Below are 21,086 nucleotides of genomic sequence, written 5' to 3' on the forward strand. Positions count from 1 at the left end.
TTATCATCGATCTGATTGGTTAGGGTGATGATATCGCCCTCTTTGAAGCCCAGCTCACCCTCGTTCTCCGGCACAAAGTCATACAATGCCCGGCAGCACGGTTGGTCCATAGGAGCTGGGGGAGAGAGGGGAAGGAGACGAAGAGAGAGAGGGGAAGGAGACGAAGAGAGAGAGAGGGGAAGGAGACGAAGAGAGAGAGAGGAGAAGCAGACGAAGAGAGAGAAAGGAGAAGCAGACGAAGAGAGAGAAAGGAGAAGCAGACGAAGAGAGAGAAAGGAGAAGCAGACGAAGAGAGAGAAAGGAGAAGCAGACGAAGAGAGAGAAAGGAGAAGCAGACGAAGAGAGAGAAAGGAGAAGCAGACGAAGAGAGAGAAAGGAGAAGCAGACGAAGAGAGAGAGGAGAAGCAGACGAAGAGAGAGAGGGGAAGGAGACGAAGAGAGAGAGGGGAAGGAGACGAAAGAGAGAGAGGGGAAGGAGACCAGCTCAGAGAGACCAGGGGAAGGAGACGAAGAGAGAGAGGGAAGGAGACGAAGAGAGAGGGGGAAGGAGGAAGAGAGAGGGGGAAGAGACGAAAGAGAGGGGAAGGAGACGAAGAGAGAGGGGGAAGGAGACGAAGAGAGAGAGGGGAAGGAGACGAAGAGAGAGAGGGGAAGGAGACGAAGAGAGAGAGGGGAAGGAGACGAAGAGAGAGGGGGAAGGAGGAAGAGAGAGGAAGGAGACGAAGAGAGAGAGGGGAAGGAGACGAAGAGAGAGAGGGGAAGGAGACGAAGAGAGAGAGGGGAAGGAGACGAAGAGAGAGGGGGGAAGGAGACGAAGAGAGAGAGGGGAAGGAGACGAAGAGAGAGAGGGGAAGGAGACGAAGAGAGAGGCTGGGGAAGGAGACGAAAGAGAGGGGGAAGGAGACTGAAGAGAGAGGGGGAAGGAGACGAAGAGAGAGGGGGAAGGAGACGAAGAGAGAGGGGGAAGGAGACGAAGAGAGATTGGGTGGGGTGGGTGGGGGGAAGGAGACGAAGAGAGAGGGGAAGGAGACGAAGAGAGAGAGGGGAAGGAGACGAAGAGAGAGAGGGGAAGGAGACGAAGAGAGAGAGGGGAAGGAGACGAAGAGAGAGAGGGGAAGGAGACGAAGAGAGAGAGGGGAAGGAGACGAAGAGAGAGAGGGGAAGGAGACGAAGAGAGAGAGGGGAAGGAGACGAAGAGAGAGAGGGGAAGGAGACGAAGAGAGAGAGGGGAAGGAGACGAAGAGAGAGAGGGGAAGGAGACGAAGAGAGAGAGGGGAAGGAGACGAAGAGAGAGGGAAGGAGACGAAGAGAGAGAGGGGAAGGAGACGAAGAGAGAGAGGGGAAGAGAGAGAGGGGAAGAGAGAGAGAGGGGAAGGAGACGAAGAGAGAGAGGGGAAGAGAAGGTCATACACAGAGAGGGGAAGGAGACGAAGAGAGAGAGGGGAAGGAGACGAAGAGAGAGAGGGGAAGGAGACGAAGAGAGAGAGGGGAAGGAGACGAAGAAGAGAGAGAGGGAAGGAGACGAAGAGAGAGAGGGGAAGAGAGAGAGGGAAGAGAGAGAGGGAAGAGAGAGAGGGGAAGGAGACGAAGAGAGAGAGGGGAAGGAGACGAAGAGAGAGAGGGGAAGAGAGACGAAGAGAGAGAGAGAAGAGAGAAAGAAGAGAGAGAGGGGAAGAGAGACGAAGAGAGAGAGGGGAAGGAGACGAAGAGAGAGAGAGGGAAGGAGACGAAGAGAGAGAGGGGAAGGAGACGAAGAGAGAGAGGGGAAGGAGACGAAGAGAGAGAGGAAGGAGACGAAGAGAGAGGGGGAAGGAGACGAAGAGAGAGGGGGAAGGAGACGAAGAGAGAGGGGGAAGGAGACGAAGAGAGAGGGAAGGGGGAAGGAGAGAGGGGAAGAGAGAGAGGAAGGAGACGAAGAGAGAGAGGGGAAAGAGAGAGGGGAAGGAGAGAAGAGAGAGAGGGAAGAGAGAGAGGGGAAGGAGACGAAGAGAGAGAGGGAGAGAGAGAGGGGAAGGAGACGAAGAGAGAGAGGGGAAGAGAGAGAGGGGAAGGAGACGAAGAGAGAGAGGGGAAGAGAGAGAGGGGAAGGAGACGAAGAGAGAGAGGGGAAGAGAGAGAGGGGAAGGAGACGAAGAGAGAGAGGGGAAGAGAGAGAGGGGAAGGAGACGAAGAGAGAGAGGGGAAGAGAGAGAGGGGAAGGAGACGAAGAGAGAGAGGGGAAGAGAGAGGGGAAGGAGACGAAGAGAGAGAGGGGAAGAGAGAGGGGAAGGAGACGAAGAGAGAGGGGAAGGAGACGAAGAGAGAGGGGAAGGAGACGGGAAGAGAGAGAGGGGAAGAGAGAGAGGGGAAGAGAGAGAGGGGAAGAGAGAGAGGGGAAGAGAGAGAGGGGAAGAGAGAGAGGGGAAGGAGACGAAGAGAGAGAGGGGAAGGAGACGAAGAGAGAGAGGGGAAGGAGACGAAGAGAGAGAGGGGAAGAGAGAAAGGGGAAGGAGACGAAGAGAGAGAGGGGAAGGAGACGAAGAGAGAGAGAGGGAAGGAGACGAAGAGAGAGAGAGGGGAAGGAGACGAAGAGAGAGAGAGGGGAAGGAGACGAAGAGAGAGAGAGGGGAAGGAGACGAAGAGAGAGAGAGGGGAAGGAGACGAAGAGAGAGAGGGGAAGGAGAGAGGGGAAGGAGACGAAGAGAGAGAGCGGAAGAGAGAGAGGGGAAGGAGACGAAGAGAGAGAGCGGAAGAGAGAGAGGGAAGGAGACAAAGAGAGAGAGGGGAAGAGAGAGAGGGGAAGGAGACAAAGAGAGAGAGGGGGAGAGGGGAAGGAGACAAAGAGAGAGAGGGGGGAGGAGACGAAGAGAGAGAGGGAAGGAGACGAAGAGAGAGAGAGGGAAGGAGACGAAGAGAGAGAGAGGGAAGGAGACGAAAGAGAGAGAGAGGGGAAGGAGACGAAGAGAGAGAGAGGGGAAGGAGACGAAGAGAGAGGGGAAGGAGAGAGAGGGGAAGGAGACGAAGAGAGAGAGGGGAAGGAGAGAGAGGGGAAGGAGACGAAGAGAGAGAGCGGAAGAGAGAGAGGGGGGAAGGAGACAAAGAGAGAGAGGGGGGAGAGGGGAAGGAGACAAAGAGAGAGAGGGGGGGAGGAGAGACGAAGAGAGAGGGGAAGGAGACGAAGAGAGAGAGGGGAGAGAGAGGAAGGAGACAAAGAAGAGAGAGAGGGGGAGAGGGGAAGGAGACAAAGAGAGAGAGGGGGGGAGAGAGGGGAAGGAGACGAAGAGAGAGAGGGGGAGAGAGGGGGAAGGAGACGAAGAGAGAGAGGGGGAGAGAGGGGAAGGAGACGAAGAGAGAGAGGGGGAGGAGACGAAGAGAGAGAGAGGGGAGAGAGGGGAAGGAGACAAAGAGAGAGAGGGGAGAGAGAAAGAGAGAGAGGGGAAGGAGACAGAGAGAGAGGGGACTGAGTGTGTCTGCACGTGGATCTGTGAGTCTTTCAGTCTGTACGTGGATCTGTGTGTTTGTACTTGGATCTATGTTTCTGTGTGTGGGTCTGTGAGTCTGAGTCTGTACGTGGATCTGTGAGTCTGTATGTGGATCTGTGAGTCCTATGTCTGTATGTGGATCTGCGAGTGTGTGCGTCTGTGCGTAGATCTGTGAGTCTTTACATGGATCTGTGAGTCTAAGTGGATCTGTGAGTCTAAGTGGATCTGTGAGTCTAAGTGGATCTGTGAGTCTAAGTGGATCTGTGAGTCTAAGTGGATCTGTGAGTCTAAGTGGATCTGTGAGTCTAAGTGGATCTGTGTGTTTGTACTTGGATCTGTGTGTTTGTACTTGGATCTGTGTGTTTGTACTTGGATCTGTGTGTTTGTACTTGGATCTATGTTTCTGTGTGTGGGTCTGTGAGTCTTTGTCTGTATGTGGATCTGCGAGTCTTTACATGGATCTGTGTGTCTGGATGTTGATCTGTGAGTCTGTAAGTGGGTCTGTGAGTCTGTACTTGGATCTATGTTTCTGTGTGTGGGTCTGTGAGTCTTTGTTTGTACGTGGATCTGTGAGTGTGAGTGTCTGTGCGTAGATCTGTGAGTCTTTACATGGATCTGTGAGTCTTTGTTTGTACGTGGATCTGTGAGTCTTTACATGGATCTGTGAGTCTTTACATGGGTCTGTGAGTCTTTGTTTGTACGTGGATCTGTGAGTGTGAGTGTCTGCGTCCGTCCCGTGTTGTGTTCTCACCGGGGGTGCGCGCGTGGCCAGGGGACTTGGTGGTGTTGAGCCCCCCACTGTGGCTATCGCTTGGGGGGAGCAGCTCCAGGACCTTCCGGGGTTTAGGAACATACTCCTTCCTGGGTTTATCCTGCGCCTCCCTGATCCTGGAGAGACAACACAGAGGTCAGAGGTCAACACACAGGGTTAACCATGAATACGAACTCATTGAACTTCAGAAGAAAAAGGTGAGAAATGTTCAATGTCAACACTACAGTGTCCCAGCCCTAGTCTCTGTATGTGTGTGTCTGTGTGACTGACCTCTCGTGCAGCTTGCTGGAGAGCTGCTGTAGTATTTCTGTGGCTTGTCTGTGATACTCCACCTGGGCCTGGACCAACGCTGCTAGCTGACTCACCTGCTCAATCTGCGCAAACACACACACACAGGGAAAAAAAGTGTCTCAAAGTTAGTTTTAGCCTACTCAAATGGATCCAACAACAGACAGGGAAGAGAAGAGAGAGAGAGAGACAGAGAAGAGAGAGAGACAGAGAAAGAGAGAGACAGAAAGAGAGACAGACAGAGAAGAGAGAGAGACAGAGAGGAGAGAGAGAGGAGAGAGAGACAGAGAGAGAGAGACAGAGAGGAGAGAGAGAGACAGAGAAGAGAGAGAGACAGAGAAGAGAGAGAGAGACAGAGAAGGAGAGAGAGACAGAGAAGAGAGAGAGAGACAGAGAAGAGAGAGGACAGAGAAGAGAGAGAAGAGAAGAGAGAGAGAGACAGAGAAGAGAGAGAGACAGAGAGAGGGACAGAGAAGAGAAGAGACAGAGAGGAGAGAGAGACAGAGAGAGAGGAGAGAGAGACATAGACAGAGGAGAGAGAGACAGAGAGAGAGGGGAGAGACAGAGGAGAGAGGAGAGAGAGACAGAGAGAGAGAGAGAGAGAGACAGGAGAGAAGAGAGACAGAGAGGAGAGGACAGAGAGGAGGAGGAGAGAGAGAGAGAGAGAGAGAGACAGAGAGGAGAGTGACAGAGAGGAGAGAGGGACAGAGAAGGAGAGAGAGAGATGAGAGAGAGGAGAGAGAGAGAGAGAGGAGAGAGGGAGACAGAGGGAGAGAGAGGGAGAGAGAGAGAGAGAGACAGAGAGGAGAGGGAGAGGGAGAGAGAGACAGAGATGAGAGAGACAGAGAGGAGAGAGAGAGAGAGGAGAGAGGGAGAGAAAGAGAGTGACAGAGAAGAGAGAGGAGAAAGAGAGAAGAGAGAGACAGAGGAGGAGAGAGACAGAGAGAGAGAGAGGAGAGAGGGACAGAGAGGGAGGGGAGAGAGAGGAGAGAGGGGAGAAGGACAGAGAAGATGAGAGAGACAGACAGAGAGAGAGAGAGAGACAGAGAGACAGAGAAGAGAGGAGAGAGGGAGAGAGGGACAGAAACAGAGGAGAGAGACAGAGAAGATATAGAGAGACAGAGAAGAGAGAGGACAGAGAAGAGAGAGAGACAGAGAAGAGAGAGAGACAGAGAGGAGAGAGGAGAGAGAAGAGACATAGACAGAAGGAGAGAGACAGAGAAGAGAGAGACAGAGGCAGAGAGGAGAGAGACATAGAGAGAGAGAGAGGAGGAGAGAGGGAGACAGAGAGGGACAGAGGAGAGAGGGACAGAGAGGAGAGGGGAGAGAGAGAGGAGAGAGGGACAGAGAAGGACAGAGAGGATGAGAGAGACAGAGAGGAGAGAGAGAGAGGAGAGAGGGAGAGAGACAGAGGAGGAGGAGAGAGACAGAGAGGGACAGAGAGGAGAGGGACAGAGAGGAGAGAGGGAGAGGCGGAGGAGGAGAGACAGAGGGACAGAGAGGAGAGAGGATACAGAGAGGGACAGAGACAACTTACATCACTCTCCAGCAGGTTGAACATGCTCTGCTCTGCCACTTCTTTGGACTCATCAAACTTCTCCAGTGCCTGTCTGATCTCCTCCTCCAGGACTCCTTTACCTACAATTACATAACAAGTCATTATAATAACATCAACGTTTCTATTTGAGAGAGTTATAATAACAAAAAAACATACCGAACAAAATTATAAATGCAACATGTAAAGTGTTGGTCCCATGTTTCCTGAGCTGAAATAAAAGATCCCAGAATTGTTCCATATGCAAAAAAAAAAAAATGCTTATTTCTCTCAAATGTTGTGTTTACATCCCTGATCATTACACAGGTGCACCTTGTGCTGGGTACAACAAAAAGGCCACTCTAAAATGTGCAAATTGGTCACACAAACACAACGTCACATTCGGCTTCTACACCTGCGGGATCGTCTGAGACCAGCCACCCGGACAGCTGATGCTACGTGTTATTTCAGTCTGTAATAAAGAGCCTTTGTGGGGCAAAACTCATTCTGATTGGCTGGACCTGGTTCCCAAGTGAGGTGGACCTATGTCCTCCCAGGCCCACCCATTGCTGTTTTCTCCATCCAGTCATATAAAATCCATAGATTAGGCCTAATAAATGTATTTCAATTGACTGATTTCCTTATATAAACTGTAATTCAGTAAAATCTTTGCATGTTGTATTTATGTTCAGTATAATAATAATAATAATAAATTATAATGATAATAATAAATCATAAAAATATACAAATAATACTAATATTACTAATAATACTAATAAATAATATTGATAATGATAATAAATAACAATAACAATAATAATACTAATAAATAATATTGATAATAATAATAATAGTAATAATAATAACAACGATAATAATAATAATAACAATAATAATAATGATAGTAAATAGTAATAATAATAGTAATAATAATAGTAATAATAATAATAATAATAAATAATAATAATAATAATAAATAGTAATAATGATAATAATAGTAATAATAATAATAATAATAATAATAATATACTAATAATAATAGTAATAATAATAATAATAATATACTAATAATAATAGTAATATACTAATAATAATAGTAATAATAATAATATACTAATAATAATAATAATAATAATAATAATAGTAATAGTAATAATAATAGTATATAATAATAATAATAATAATAATAATAATAGTAATAATAGTAATAATAATAATAATAATAATAATAATAAATAGTAATAATAATAATAATAATAATAGTAATAATAATAATAATAATAATAATAATAATAATAATAATAATAATAATACATAGTAATAATAATGATAATAGTAATACATAGTATTAGTAATAATAATAATAGTAATAAATAGTATTAGTAATAATAATAATAGTAATAAATAGTATTAGTAATAATAATAATAGTAATACATAATAATATTGATGATAATAATAATCTCCTTTACCGTGACGTCTTCTTATAGTCAAAGTCCAGGCGGCGTCCCTGCATCTTCTTCAGGTGGTGCTGCAACAACATCTTTCATTTACTTCATTTATTTTAAAAATGATATATTTCCGATTCATTGAAGTTAATTTAAGATGGATTGAAATCAATTTTATATTTTATTTTATTTACTTAACAATAACTTTATGTAAGTTCATCAACACGTATTTATAATTCATCCTTTATTTAACAGTTATGTAACACTTATTGATCATATTGATTTAACATTCATATATTTAACATTTATCTAATATTTCATATTTATTTATTTATCTCTTTTCCTGTAGGTTCTGTCGTGGATCAATAAAGTTCTGATATCTACCTGTATTTCTTTGATGTCTTTTTCCTGTAGGTTCTGCAGTGGATCAATAAAGTTCTGTTTGACCTCCATATCCAGGGCATCCTTCACCGCCCCCAGCTCACCCATGGCCTCCCCAGCATCTAGGAGAGCCAGACCTGGAGGAGGAGAGGTGACAAGGAGAGAGGGAAGGGTAGGGAGAGGTGGAGGGAGGGAGGGACAGGGGGAGAAATGGAATGGGAGGGTAGACAGCGAGAGAGTTTAATTGTTTGTATGTTCCATCAGAGAGCTTGACTTATTGATGCTGTATTGTCAATACAGTAGGTGTGTGTCTTTATATGTCTGTGTGTGTCTGATGCAGCGTGTGTGTGTGTGTGTGTGTGTACACACGTACCAAAACATGACTCCTCTCCCAGCTCTCGTCCGAAGCGCTGCATGGCCTCACCCAGTACAGTCTCAGCCTGGGGGTAACCCGGTCCCTTCTCCTGTCCTCTGATCTTAGACATGGTCCCTATTAGACTCAGTTTAGCCCTGGATGCTGGGGAAAGAAAGAGAGAGTATGTTTGTCAGTCTGTGAGAGCGAGAGAGAGAGAGTCTGTGAGAGAGAGAGACTGTCTGTGAGAGAGAGAGAGAGTCTGTTTGTCAGTCTGTGAGAGAGAGGGGGTCTGTGAGAGAGAGAGAGAGACACTGTTTGTCTGTCTGTGTGAGAGAGAGAGTGTTTGTCAGTCTGTGAGAGAGAGAGAGAGTGTTCTCACCTGGGTTGGGCTGTAGGTATTCTGTAGTTTTGGTCATGATGTCTAGCACTGCCCTACCAGTGGTGTCCACCTTCTACACACACACACACACACACACACACACACACACACACACACACACACACACACACACACACACACACACACACACACACACACACACACACACACACACACACACACACACACACACACACACACACACACACACACACACACACACACACACACACACACGTTGTGAATCCGGTTGTCCTGACAGTGTGAGAGAGCAACTAACAGTCAGTACATTCAACTAAGGTAGGTATGACCGTAGTAGTAGTAGTAGTATTAACAGTAGTAGTAACAGTACTAGTAGTAGTAGTAACAGTACTAGTAGTAACAGTACTAGTAGTAACAGTACTAGTAGTAGTAGTAACAGTACTAGTAGTAGTAGTAAACAGTACCAGTAGTAACAGCAGCAGTAGCAACAGCAGTAGTAGTAACAGTAGTAGTAGTAACAGTAGTAGTAGTAACAGTACTAGTAGTACAGTACTAGTAGTAGTAGTAACAGTAATTAGTAGTAGTAGTAACAGTACTAGTAGTAACAGTAGTAGTAGCAACACAGTAGTAGTAACAGCAGTAGTAGTAACAGCAGTAGTAGTAACAGTACTAGTAGTAACAGTACTAGTAGTAAAGTACTAGTAGTAACAGTACTAGTAGTAACAGTACTACTAGTAGTAGTAGTAACAGTAGTAGTAACAGTACTACTAGTAACAGTAGTAGTAACAGTACTACTAGTAGTAGTAACAGTAGTAGTAGTAACAGTACTAGTAGTAGTAACAGTACTAGTAGTAACAGTACTAGTAGTAGTAACAGTACTAGTAGTAACAGTAGTAGTAACAGTACTAGTAGTAGTAACAGTACTAGTAGTAGTAACAGTACTAGTAGTAGTAACAGTACTAGTAGTAGTAACAGTACTAGTAGTAGTAACAGTACTAGTAGTAGTAACAGTACTAGTAGTAGTAACAGTACTAGTAGTAACAGTACTAGTACTAGTAGTAACAGTACTAGTAGTAACAGTACTAGTAGTAACAGTACTAGTACTAGTAGTAGTAACACAGTAGTAGTAGTAGTAGTAGTAACAGTACTAGTAGTAGTAGTAACAAGTAGTAACAGTACTAGTAGTAGTAACAGTACTAGTAGTAACAGTACTAGTACTAGTAACAGTAGTAGTAACAGTACTAGTAGTAGTAACAGTACTAGTAGTAGTAACAGTACTAGTAGTAGTAACAGTACTAGTAGTAGTAACAGTACTAGTAGTAGTAACAGTACTAGTAGTAGTAACAGTACTAGTACTAGTAGTAACAGCAACTAGTAGTAACAGTACTAGTAGTAACAGTACTAGTAGTAACAGTACTAGTAGTAACAGTAGTAGTAGTAACAGTACTAGTAGTAGTAGTAACAGTAGTAGTAGTAACAGTACTAGTAGTAGTAACAGTAGTAGTAGTAACAGTACTAGTAGTAGTAACAGTAGTAGTAGTAGTAACAGTAGTAGTAGTAACAGTACTAGTAGTAGTAACAGTACTAGTAGTAGTAACAGTACTAGTAGTAGTAACAGTACTAGTAGTAGTAACAGTACTAGTAGTAGTAACAGTACTAGTAGTAGTAACAGTACTACTAGTAACAGTACTAGTAGTAACAGTACTAGTAGTAACAGTACTAGTAGTAGTAGTAACAGTACTAGTAGTAGTAGTAACAGTACTAGTAGTAACAGTACTAGTAGTAACAGTACTAGTAGTAGTAGTAACAGTACTAGTAGTAGTAACAGTACTAGTAGTAGTAACAGTACTAGTAGTAACAGTACTAGTAGTAACAGTACTAGTAGTAGTAGTAACAGTACTAGTAGTAGTAGTAACAGTACTAGTAGTAACAGTAACAGTACTAGTAGTAACAGTACTAGTAGTAACAGTACTAGTAGTAGTAGTAACAACTAGTAGTAACAGTACTAGTACTAGTAGTAACAGTACTAGTAGTAACAGTAACAGTACTAGTAGTAACAGTACTAGTAGTAACAGTACTAGTAGTAGTAGTACTAGTAGTAGTAGTAGCTAGTAGTAGTAGTAACAGTAGTAGTAGTAACAGTAGTAGTAGTAACAGCAGTAGTAGTAGTAGTAACAGTAGTAACAGCACTAGTAGTAGTAGTAACAGTAGTAGTAGTAACTACTAGTAGCTGGTAGTAGTAGTAACAACACTAGTAAAGTAGCAACAGTACAGTACAGTAGTAGTAAGTAGTAACAGTACTAGTAGTAGTAGTAACAGTAACAGTACTAGCAGTAGTAACAGTACTAGTAGTAACAGTAGTAGTAGTAGTAACAGTACTAGTAGTAGTAACAGTACTAGTAGTAACAGTAACAGTACTAGTAGTACCAGTACTAGTAGTAACAGTAGTAACAGTACTAGTAGTAGTAGTAACAGTACTAGTAGTACCAGTACTAGTACTAGTAGTAACAGTACTAGTAGTAACAGTACTAGTAGTAACAGTACTAGTAGTAGTAGTAACAGTAGTAGTAGTAGTAGTAGTAAGTAACAGTAGTAGTAGTAGTAACACTAGCAATAGTCCAGTAGCAACAGTACTAGTAGTAGTAGTAACAGTACAGCAGTAGTAGTACAGCACTAGTAGTAGCAGTAACAGTAGCAGCACAGTAGCAGTAAGCAACAGTAGTAGCAGCAGTAACAGTAGTAGTAACAAGTAGTAGTAACAGTAGTAGTAGTAGCAGTAGTAGTAACAGTACTAGTAGTAGTACTAGTAGTAACAGTACTAGTAGTAGTAGTAACAGTAGTAGTAGTAACAGTAGTAGTAGTAACAGTACTAGTAGTAACAGTACTAGTAGTAACAGTACTAGTAGTAAGAGTAGTACTAAGATCAGTAGTAATAGTACAGTACTAGTAGTAGTAGTAACAGTAGTAGCAGTAGTAACAGTAGTAGTAGTAACAGTAGTAGTAGTAACAGTAGTAGTAGTAACAGTACTAGTAGTAGTAGTAACAGTACTAGTAGTACTAGTAGTAGTAGTAACAGTACTAGTAGTAGTAGTAACAGTACTAGTAGTAACAGTACTAGTAGTAACAGTACTAGTAGTAACAGTACTAGTAGTAGTAGTAACAGTACTAGTAGTAACAGTACTAGTAGTAGTAGTAACAGTACTAGTAGTAACAGTAGTAGCAGTAACAGTACTAGTAGTAACAGTACTAGTAGTAGTAGTAACAGTACTAGTAGTAACAGTACTAGTAGTAGTAGTAGTAACAGTACTAGTAGTAGTAGTAGTAACAGTAGTAGTAGTAACAGTACTAGTAGTAGTAGTAACAGTACTAGTAGTAGTAGTAGTAGTAACAGTAGTAGTAGTAGTAGTAACAGTAGTAACAGTACTAGTAGTAGTAGTAACAGTAGTAGTAGTAACAGTACTACTAGTAGTAGTAACAGTAGTAGTAACAGTAGTAGTAGTAACAGTAGTAGTAGTAACAGTAGTAGTAACAGTACTAGTAGTAACAGTAACAGTAGTAGTAACAGTACTAGTAGTAGTAGTAACAGTACTAGTAGTAGTAGTAACAGTACTAGTAGTAACAGTACTAGTACTAGTAGTAACAGTACTAGTAGTAGTAGTAACAGTACTAGTAGTAACAGTAACAGTACTAGTAGTAACAGTAACAGTACTAGTAGTAACAGTAACAGTACTAGTAGTAACAGTACTAGTAGTAACAGTACTAGTAGTAACAGTACTAGTAGTAACAGTACTAGTAGTAGTAGTAACAGTAGTAGTAGTAGTAGTAACAGTAGTAGTAGTAGTAACAGTAGTAGTAGTAGTAACAGTAGTAGTAGTAGTAACAGTACTAGTAGTAGTAGTAACAGTACTAGTAGTAGTAGTAACAGTACTAGTAGTAATAGTAACAGTACTAGTAGTAGTAGTAACAGTACTAGTAGTACTAGTAGTAGTAGTAACAGTACTAGTAGTAAGTAGTAGTAGTAGCAGTAGTAGTAACAATTACTAGTAGTAACAGTACTAGTAGTAACAGTAAATAAGTAGTAGTAACAGTAGTAGTAGTAGTAGTAGTAGTAACAGTACTAGTAGTGAAACAGTACTAGTAGTAACAGTACTAGTAGCAGTAACATTACTAGTAGTAGTAGTAACAGTACTAGTAGTAGTACTAGTAGTACTAGTAGTAGTAGTAACAGTACTAGTAGTAACAGTACTAGTAGTAGTAGTAACAGTACTAGTAGTAACAGTAGTAGTAGTAACAGTACTAGTAGTAACAGTACTAGTAGTAACAGTACTAGTAGTAGTAACAGTAGTAGTAGTAGTAGTAACAGTAGTAGTAGTAGTAACAGTAGTAGTAGTAGTAGTAGTAGTAACAGTAGTAGCAGTAGTAGTAGTAACAGTAGTAGTAACAGTAGTAGTAGTAGTAGTAGTAGTAGTAGCAGTAGCAGTAGTAACAGTAGTAGTAACAGTAGTAGTAGTAGTAGTAGTAGTAACAGTAGTAACAGTAGTAACAGTAGTAGTAGTAACAGTAGCAGTAGTAGTAGTAACAGTAGTAGTAGTAGTAGTAACAGTAGTAGTAGTAGTAGCAGTAGTAGTAGTAACAGTAGTAGTAGTAGTAGTAGTAGTAGTAGTAACAGTAGTAGCAGTAACAGTAGTAGCAGTAACAGTAGTAGCAGTAGTAACAGTAGTAACAGTAGTAGCAGTAACAGTAGTAGCAGTAAAGTAGTAGCAGTAGTAGCAGTAGTAGTAGTAGTAGTAGTAGTAACAGTAGTAGTAGTAACAGTAGTAGTAGTAGTAGTAACAGTAGTAGTAGTAGTGGTAACAGTAGTAGTAGTAACAGTAGTAGTAGTAACAGTACTAGTAGTAGTAACAGTACTAGTAGTGTAGTAGTAACAGTAACAGTAGTAGTAGTAGTAGTAACAGTAGTAGTAGTAGTAGTAACAGTAGTAGCAGTAGTAGTAGTAACAGTAGTAGTAACAGTAGTAGTAGTAGTGGTAGTAACAGTAGTAGCAGTAGTAACAGTAGTAGCACAGTAGTAGTAGTAGTAGTAGTAACAGTAGTAAACAGTAGTAGTAGTAGTAGTAACAGCAGTAACAGTAGTAGTATAGTACAACAGTAGCAGTAGTAAGTAGTAACAGTAGTAGTAGTAGTAACAGTAGCAGTAGCAGTAAAGTAGTAGTAGTAGTAGTAGTAGTAGTAGTAGTAACAGTAGTAGCAGTAGTAACAGTAGTAACAGTAGTAGCAGTAACGGTGGTAGCAGTAACAGTAGTAGCAATAACAGTAGTAGTAGTAGTAGTAACGGTAGTAGTAGTAACAGTAGTAGTAGTAGTAGTAACAGTAGTAGTAGTAACAGTAGTAGTAGTAGTAGTAGTAGTAGCAGCAGTAGTAGTGGCAGTAGTAGTAACAGTAGCAGTAGTAGTAACAGTACCAGTAGTAGTAACAGTAGTAGCAGTAGTAGTAACAGTAGTAGTAACAGTACTAGTAGTAGTAACAGTAGTAGCAGTAGTAGTAACAGTACTAGTAGTAGTAGCAGTAGTAGCAGTAGTACTACTAGTAGTAGTAGTAACAGTACTACTAGTAGTAGTAGTAACAGTAGTAGTAGTAGTAACAGTACTACTAGTAGTAGTAGTAACAGTAGTAGTAGTAGTAACAGTAGTAGTAGTAGTAGTAACAGTAGTAGTAGTAGTAGTAGTAACAGTAGTAGCAGTAGTAACAGTAGTAGTAGTAGTAGTAGTAACAGTAGTAACAGTAGTAGTAGTAGTAACAGTAGTAGTAGTAACAGTAGTAGTAGTAGTAACAGTAGTAACAGTAGTAGTAGTAACAGTAGTAACTATTTAGTAGTAGTAGTAGTAACAGTAGTAGTAGTAGTAGTAGTAGTGATAGTAGTAACAGTAGTAGTAGTAGTAGTAACAGTAGTAACAGTAGTAGTAGTAACAGTAGTAGTAGTAGTAGTAACAGTAGTAGTAGTAGTAACAGTAAACAGTAGCAGTAGTAGTAGTAACAGTAGCAGTAGTAACAGTAGTAGTAGTAGTAGTAAACAGTGCAGTAGTAGTAGTAGTAGTAGTAGCAGTAGTAGTAACAGTAGTAGTAGTAGTAGCAGTAACAGTATGCTAACAGTAGTAGCAGTAACAGTAGTAGTAGTAGTAGTAACAGTAGTAGTAGTAGTAACAGTAGTAACAGTAGTAACAGTAGTAGTAGTAACAGTAGTAGTAGTAACAGTAGTAGTAGTAGTAGTAGTAGTAACAGTAGTAACAGTAGTAAACAGTAGTAACAGTAGTAGTAGTAGTAGTAACAGTAGTAACAGTAGTAACAGTAGTAGTAGTAACAGTAGTAACAGTAGTAGCAGTAGTAACAGTAGTAGTAGTAGTAACAGTAGTAGTAGTAGTAACAGTAGTAGTAACAGTAGCAGTAGTAGTAGTAGTAGTAGTAACAGTAGTAGCAGTAGTAACAGTAGTAGTAGTAACAGTAGTAGTAGTAACAGTAGTAGTAGTAGCAGCAGTAGTAGTAGTAACAGTAGTAGTAGTAGCAGTAGCAGTAGTAATGTAGTAACAGTAGTAGTAGTAACAGCAGTAGTAACAGTAGTAGTAAGTAACAGTAGTAGTATATAACAGTAGCAGTAGTAACAGTAGTAGTAGTAGCAGTAGTAGTAGTAGTAACAGTAGTAGTAGTAACAGTAGTAGTAGTAGTAGTAGTAGTAGTAGTAACAGTAGTAGTAACAGTAGTAGTAACAGCAGTAGTAGTAACAGTAGTAGTAGTAACAGTAGCAGTAGTAACAGTAGCAGCAGTAACAGTAGTAGTAACAGCAGTAGTAACAGCAGGTAACAGTAGTAACAGTAGTAGTAGTAACAGTAGTAGTAGTAGTAGTAACAGTAGTAGTAGTAGTAACAGTAGTAGCAGTAGTAGTAACAGTACTAGTAGTAGTAACAGTACTAGTAGTAGTAGTAACAGTACTACTAGTAGTAGTAACAGTACTACTAGTAGTAGTAACAGTACTACTAGTAGTAGTAACAGTAGTAGTAGTAACAGTAGTAGTAGTAACAGTAGTAGTAGTAACAGTAGTAGTAGTAACAGTAGTAGTAACAGTAGTAACAGTACTAGTAGTAGTAGTAGTAGATACTAGTAACAGCAGTAGTAGTAGTAGTAGTAGCAGTAGTAACAGTAGCAGCAGCAACAGCAGTAGCAGTAGTAGTAGTAGTAGTAGCAGCAGTAGTAACAGTAGCAGCAGTAGTAGTAACAGTAGTAACAATGTGTAGCAGTAGTAGTAACAGTAGTAGTAGTAACAGTAGTAGTAGTAGTAACAGTAGTAGTAACAGTAGTAGTAGTAACAGTAGTAGTAGTAACAGCAGTAACAGTAGTAGTAGTAGTAACAGTAGCAGCAGTAGTAGTAACAGTAGTAGTAGTAGTAGTAGTAACAGTAGTAGTAGTAACAGTAGTAGTAACAGTAGTAGTAGTAACAGCAGTAGTAGTAACAGTAGTAGTAGTAACAGTAGTAACAGTAGTAACAGTAGTAGTAGTAACAGTAGTAACAGCAGTAGTAGTAACAGTAGTAGCAGTAGTAACAGTAACAGTAGTAGTAGTAGTAACAGTAGTAGTAGTAACAGTAGTAGTAGTAACAGTAGTAGCAGTAGTAGTAACAGTAGTAGTAGTAACAGTAGTAGCAGTAGTAACAGTAGTAGCAGTAGTAACAGTAGTAGCAGTAACAGTAGTAGTAGTAACAGTAGTAGTAGTAACAGTAGTAACAGTAGTAGTAGTAACAGTAGTAGCAGTAGTAGTAGTAACAGTAGTAGTAGTAACAGTAGTAGCAGTAACAGTAGTAGCAGCAGTAGCAACAGTAGTAACAGTAGCAGTAGTAGTAAAGTAGTAACAGTAGTAGTAGTAACAGTAGCAGTAGTAACAGTAGCAGTAGTAGTAACAGTAGTAGTAACAGTAGTAGTAGTAACAGTAGTAGTAGTAACAGTAGTAGCAGTAGTATTAGTAGTAACAGTAGTAGTAGTAGTAGTAGTAGTAACAGTAGTAGTAGTAGTAACAGTAGTAGTAGTAGTAACAGTAGTAGTAGTAACAGTAGTAGTAGTAGCAGTAGTAGTAACAGTAGTAGTAGTAGTAAGAGTAGTAGTAGTAACAGTAGTAGTAACAGTAGTAGTAGTAGTAACAGTAGTAGTAGTAGCAGTAGTAACAGTAGTAGCAGTAATAACAGTAGTAGTAGTAACAGTAGTAGTAGTAACAGTAGTAACAGTAGTAGTAGTAACAGTAGTAACAGTAGTAACAGTAGTAGTAGTAACAGTAGTAGCAGCAGTAACAGTAACAGTAGTAACAGTAGTAGTAGTAGCAGTAGTAACAGTAACAGTAGTAACAGTAGTAGTAGTAGCAGTAGTAACAGTAGTAGTAGTAACAGTAGTAGCAGTAGTAACAGTAACAGTAGTAGTAGTAGTAACAGTAGCAGTAGTAACAGTAGTAGTAGTAGCAGTAGTAGTAACAGTAGTAGTAGTAGTAGTAGTAACAGTAGTAGTAGTAACAGTAGTAGCAGTAGTAACAGTAACAGTAGTAGTAGTAGTAACAGTAGCAGTAGTAACAGTAGTAGTAGTAGCAGTAGTAGTAACAGTAGTAGTAGTAGTAACAGTAGTAGTAGTAACAGTAGTAGTAGTAGTAACAGTAGTAGTAGTAACAGTAGTAGCAGTAGTAACAGTAGTAGTAGTAACAGTAGTAGTAGTAGTAACAGTAGCAGTAGTAACAGTAGTAGTAGTAACAGTAGCAGTAGTAACAGTAGCAGTAGTAACAGTAGTAGTAGTAGCAGTAGTAGTAACAGTAGTAGTAGTAACAGTAGTAGTAGTAACAGTAGTAGTAGTAGTAACAGCAGTAGTAGTAACAGTAGCAGTAGTAGTAGTAGTAACAGTAGCAGTAGTAACAGTAGTAGTAGTAGCAGCAGTAGTAACAGTAGTAGTAGTAACAGTAGTAGTAGTAGTAACAGCAGTAGTAGTAGTAACAGCAGTAGTAGTAACAGTAGTAGTAGTAACAGTAGTAGTAGTAGCAGTAGTAGTAGTAGTAGTAACAGTAGTAGTAGTAACAGTAGTAGTAGTAGTAACAGCAGTAGTAGTAACAGTAGCAGTAGTAACAGTAGTAGTAGTAGCAGTAGTAGTAACAGTAGTAGTAGTAGTAACAGTAGTAGTAGTAACAGTAGTAGTAGTAGTAACAGTAGTAGTAGTAACAGTAGTAGCAGTAGTAACAGTAGTAGTAGTAACAGTAGTAGTAGTAGTAACAGTAGCAGTAGTAACAGTAGTAGTAGTAACAGTAGCAGTAGTAACAGTAGCAGTAGTAACAGTAGTAGTAGTAGCAGTAGTAGTAACAGTAGTAGTAGTAACAGTAGTAGTAGTAACAGTAGTAGTAGTAGTAACAGCAGTAGTAGTAACAGTAGCAGTAGTAGTAGTAGTAGTAGTAACAGTAGTAGTAGTAACAGTAGCAGTAGTAACAGTAGTAGTAGTAACAGTAGTAGTAGTAGTAACAGCAGTAGTAGTAGTAACAGTAGTAGTAGTAACAGTAGTAGTAGTAACAGTAGTAGTAGTAGTAACAGCAGTAGTAGTAGTAACAGCAGTAGTAGTAACAGTAGTAGTAGTAACAGTAGTAGTAGTAACAGTAGTAGTAGTAGTAGTAACAGTAGTAGTAGTAACAGTAGTAGTAGTAACAGTAGTATAAATAAACAAATAAATACATTTCAAAAGTAATTCATTATGAGTGAGTGAATCTGACCCACAGTATTCCCCAGGCTATGAGTGAGTGAATCTGACCCACAGTATTCCCCAGGCTATGAGTGAGTGAATCTGACCCACAGTATTCCCCAGGCTATGAGTGAGTGAATCTGACCCACAGTATTCCCCAGGCTATGAGTGAGTGAATCTGACCCACAGTATTCCTCAGGCTATGAGTGAGTGAATCTGACCCACAGTATTCCCCAGGCTATGAGTGAGTGGATCTGACCCACAGCATTCCTCTGTACAGAATTCAACAGAATGATGACCTTTTCCATCTGAAGGAAGTCATCATCAAGCTTGGTTCCTTCTGCTCCTCCAACCCTCTCACTGACTTTCTACAGGAGAGATGAGACCGAGAGAGGGGGGACGGACAGAGGGGGAGAGAGAGACAGAGGGGGAGAGAGAGACAGAGGGGGAGAGAGAGACAGAGGGGGAGAGAGGGGGAGAGAGACAGAGGGGGGAGAGAGCAGAGGTGGGAGAGGGGACAGAGAGACAGAGGGGAGAGAGGGGGGAGAGAGAGACAGAGGGGGGAGAGAGGGGAGAGAGAGACAGAGGGGGGAGAGAGGGAGAGAGACAGAGGGGGGAGAGACAGAGGGGGGAGAGAGGGAGAGAGGGAGAGAGAGACAGAGGGGGAGAGAGAGACAGAGGGGGGAGAGAGGGAGAGAGACAGAGGGGGAGAGAGAGACAGGAAATAGAAACAGGAGTCTTAGTTAACGATATTAAAAACTCATCAACCTCTTGTGAGAATATGCCGTGTGTGTCTCAGTGTGAGAGGCCCAGCTATAGTCTACTAGAGACAGTGTGTGTCTCAGTGTGAGAGGCCCAGCTATAGTCTACTAGAGACAGTGTGTGTCTCAGTGTGAGAGGCCCAGCTATAGTCTACTAGAGACAGTGTAAAGAAAGACAGACAGTGTAACGGCAGACAGTGTAAAGAAAGACAGACAGTGTAAAGAAAGACAGACAGTGTAACGACAGACAGACAGTGTAACGACAGACAGACAGTGTAACGACAGACAGACAGTGTAACGACAGACAGACAGTGTAACGGCAGACAGTGTAACGGCAGACAGTGTAACGGCAGACAGTGTGACGACAGACAGTGTGACGACAGACAGTGTGACGACAGACAGTGTAAAGACAGACAGTGTAAAGAAAGACAGACAGTGTAACGACAGACAGACAGTGTAACGACAGACAGACAGTGTAACGAAAGGCAGACAGTGTAACGGCAGACAGTGTAACGGCAGACAGTGTAACGGCAGACAGTGTAACGGCAGACAGTGTGACGGCAGACAGTGTGACGACAGACAGTGTGACGACAGACAGTGTGACGACAGACAGTGTAAAGACAGACAGTGTAAAGACAGACAGTGTGAAGCCAATAACACTTCCACTAATAAGAGATTGAGTGAGACGGTGAGCGTAACGACAGACAGTGAGACGGTGAGCGTAACGACAGACAGTGAGACGGTGAGCGTAACGACAGACAGTGAGACGGTGAGCGTAACGACAGACAGTGAGACGGTGAGCGTAACGACAGACAGTGAGACGGTGAGCGTAACGACAGACAGTGAGACGGTGAGCGTAACGACAGACAGTGAGACGGTGAGCGTAATGACAGACAGTGAGACGGTGAGCGTAACGACAGACAGTGAGCGTAACGACAGACAGTGAGACGGTGAGCGTAACGACAGACAGTGAGACGGTGAGCGTAACGACAGACAGTGAGACGGTGAGCGTAACGACAGACAGTGAGACGGTGAGCGTAACGACAGACAGTGAGACGGTGAGCGTAACGACAGACAGTGAGACGGTGAGCGTAACGACAGACAGTGAGACGGTGAGCGTAACGACAGACAGTGAGACGGTGAGCGTAACGACAGACAGTGAGACGGTGAGCGTAACGACAGACAGTGAGACGGTGAGCGTAACGACAGACAGTGAGACGGTGAGCGTAACGACAGACAGTGAGACGGTGAGCGTAACGACAGACAGTGAGACGGTGAGCGGGTGATACAGGAACCGTAGATAGCACCTCTCTGTCATATTGCCCTCAAGGACAATCAATTATTGAGTGAGCTAACCAGCTCCGAGCCCTGTGTGTGTGTGTGTGTGTGTATATTTGTGGTGTGTGTGTATATTTGTGGTGTGTGCGGTTTGTGTGTGTATTTGTGGTGTGTGTGTGTGTGTGTGTGTGTATTTGTGGAGTGTGTGTGTGTATTTGTGGTGTGCGTGTGTGTATTTGTGGTGTGTGTATTTGTGGTGTGCGTGTGGGTATTTGTGGTTTGTGTGTGTGTGGTTTGTGTGTGTGTGTGTTTTTGTGTGTGTGTGGTTTGTGTGTGTGTGTGTGTGTGTGGTTTGTGTGTGTGTATATGTGTGTGTGTGTGTGCGCATCCCGCTCCTCTGAGCAGCAACATTGGGTCTATTTTCAGACAAAGACAGCACACGTGTAGGGTTTCCATGCCAACCAGTTCCCAAAAGGACTGGGAAAGGAGGGATGGAGGGATGGAGAGATGGAGGGATGGAGAGATGGAGGGATGGAGAGATGGAGAGATGGAGGGATGGAGGGATGGAGAGATGGAGGGATGGAGAGATGGAGATATGGAGAGATGGAGGGATGGAGAGATGGAGAGATGGAGGGATGGAGGGATGGAGAGATGGAGAGATGGAGAGATGGATGGATGGATGGATGGAGAGATGGAGAGATGGAGGA

General features: G+C 42.2%; 1 protein-coding gene across 1 annotated transcript in view; it reads right to left on the reverse strand.

The window, feature by feature from the left end:
- Nucleotides 1-21,086, reverse strand: part of LOC127915554 (endophilin-A1-like) — a 28,566-nt gene that overhangs the window by 2,613 nt on the left and 4,867 nt on the right. Inside the window, exons 2-10 of the mRNA XM_052495728.1 lie at nt 18,640-18,708; nt 8,617-8,689; nt 8,256-8,399; nt 7,886-8,019; nt 7,524-7,584; nt 6,059-6,159; nt 4,504-4,607; nt 4,213-4,349; nt 1-115 (exon numbers count right to left, since the gene is read on the reverse strand). The exon at nt 1-115 is cut by the window's left edge and continues 2,613 nt beyond it. Coding sequence (XP_052351688.1) covers nt 1-115; nt 4,213-4,349; nt 4,504-4,607; nt 6,059-6,159; nt 7,524-7,584; nt 7,886-8,019; nt 8,256-8,399; nt 8,617-8,689; nt 18,640-18,708 — 938 coding nt within the window. The remainder of the gene's footprint in view (nt 116-4,212; nt 4,350-4,503; nt 4,608-6,058; nt 6,160-7,523; nt 7,585-7,885; nt 8,020-8,255; nt 8,400-8,616; nt 8,690-18,639; nt 18,709-21,086) is intronic.

Source organism: Oncorhynchus keta, chromosome 35, assembly GCF_023373465.1.
Source record: "Oncorhynchus keta strain PuntledgeMale-10-30-2019 chromosome 35, Oket_V2, whole genome shotgun sequence".
Taxonomy (NCBI): domain Eukaryota; kingdom Metazoa; phylum Chordata; class Actinopteri; order Salmoniformes; family Salmonidae; genus Oncorhynchus; species Oncorhynchus keta.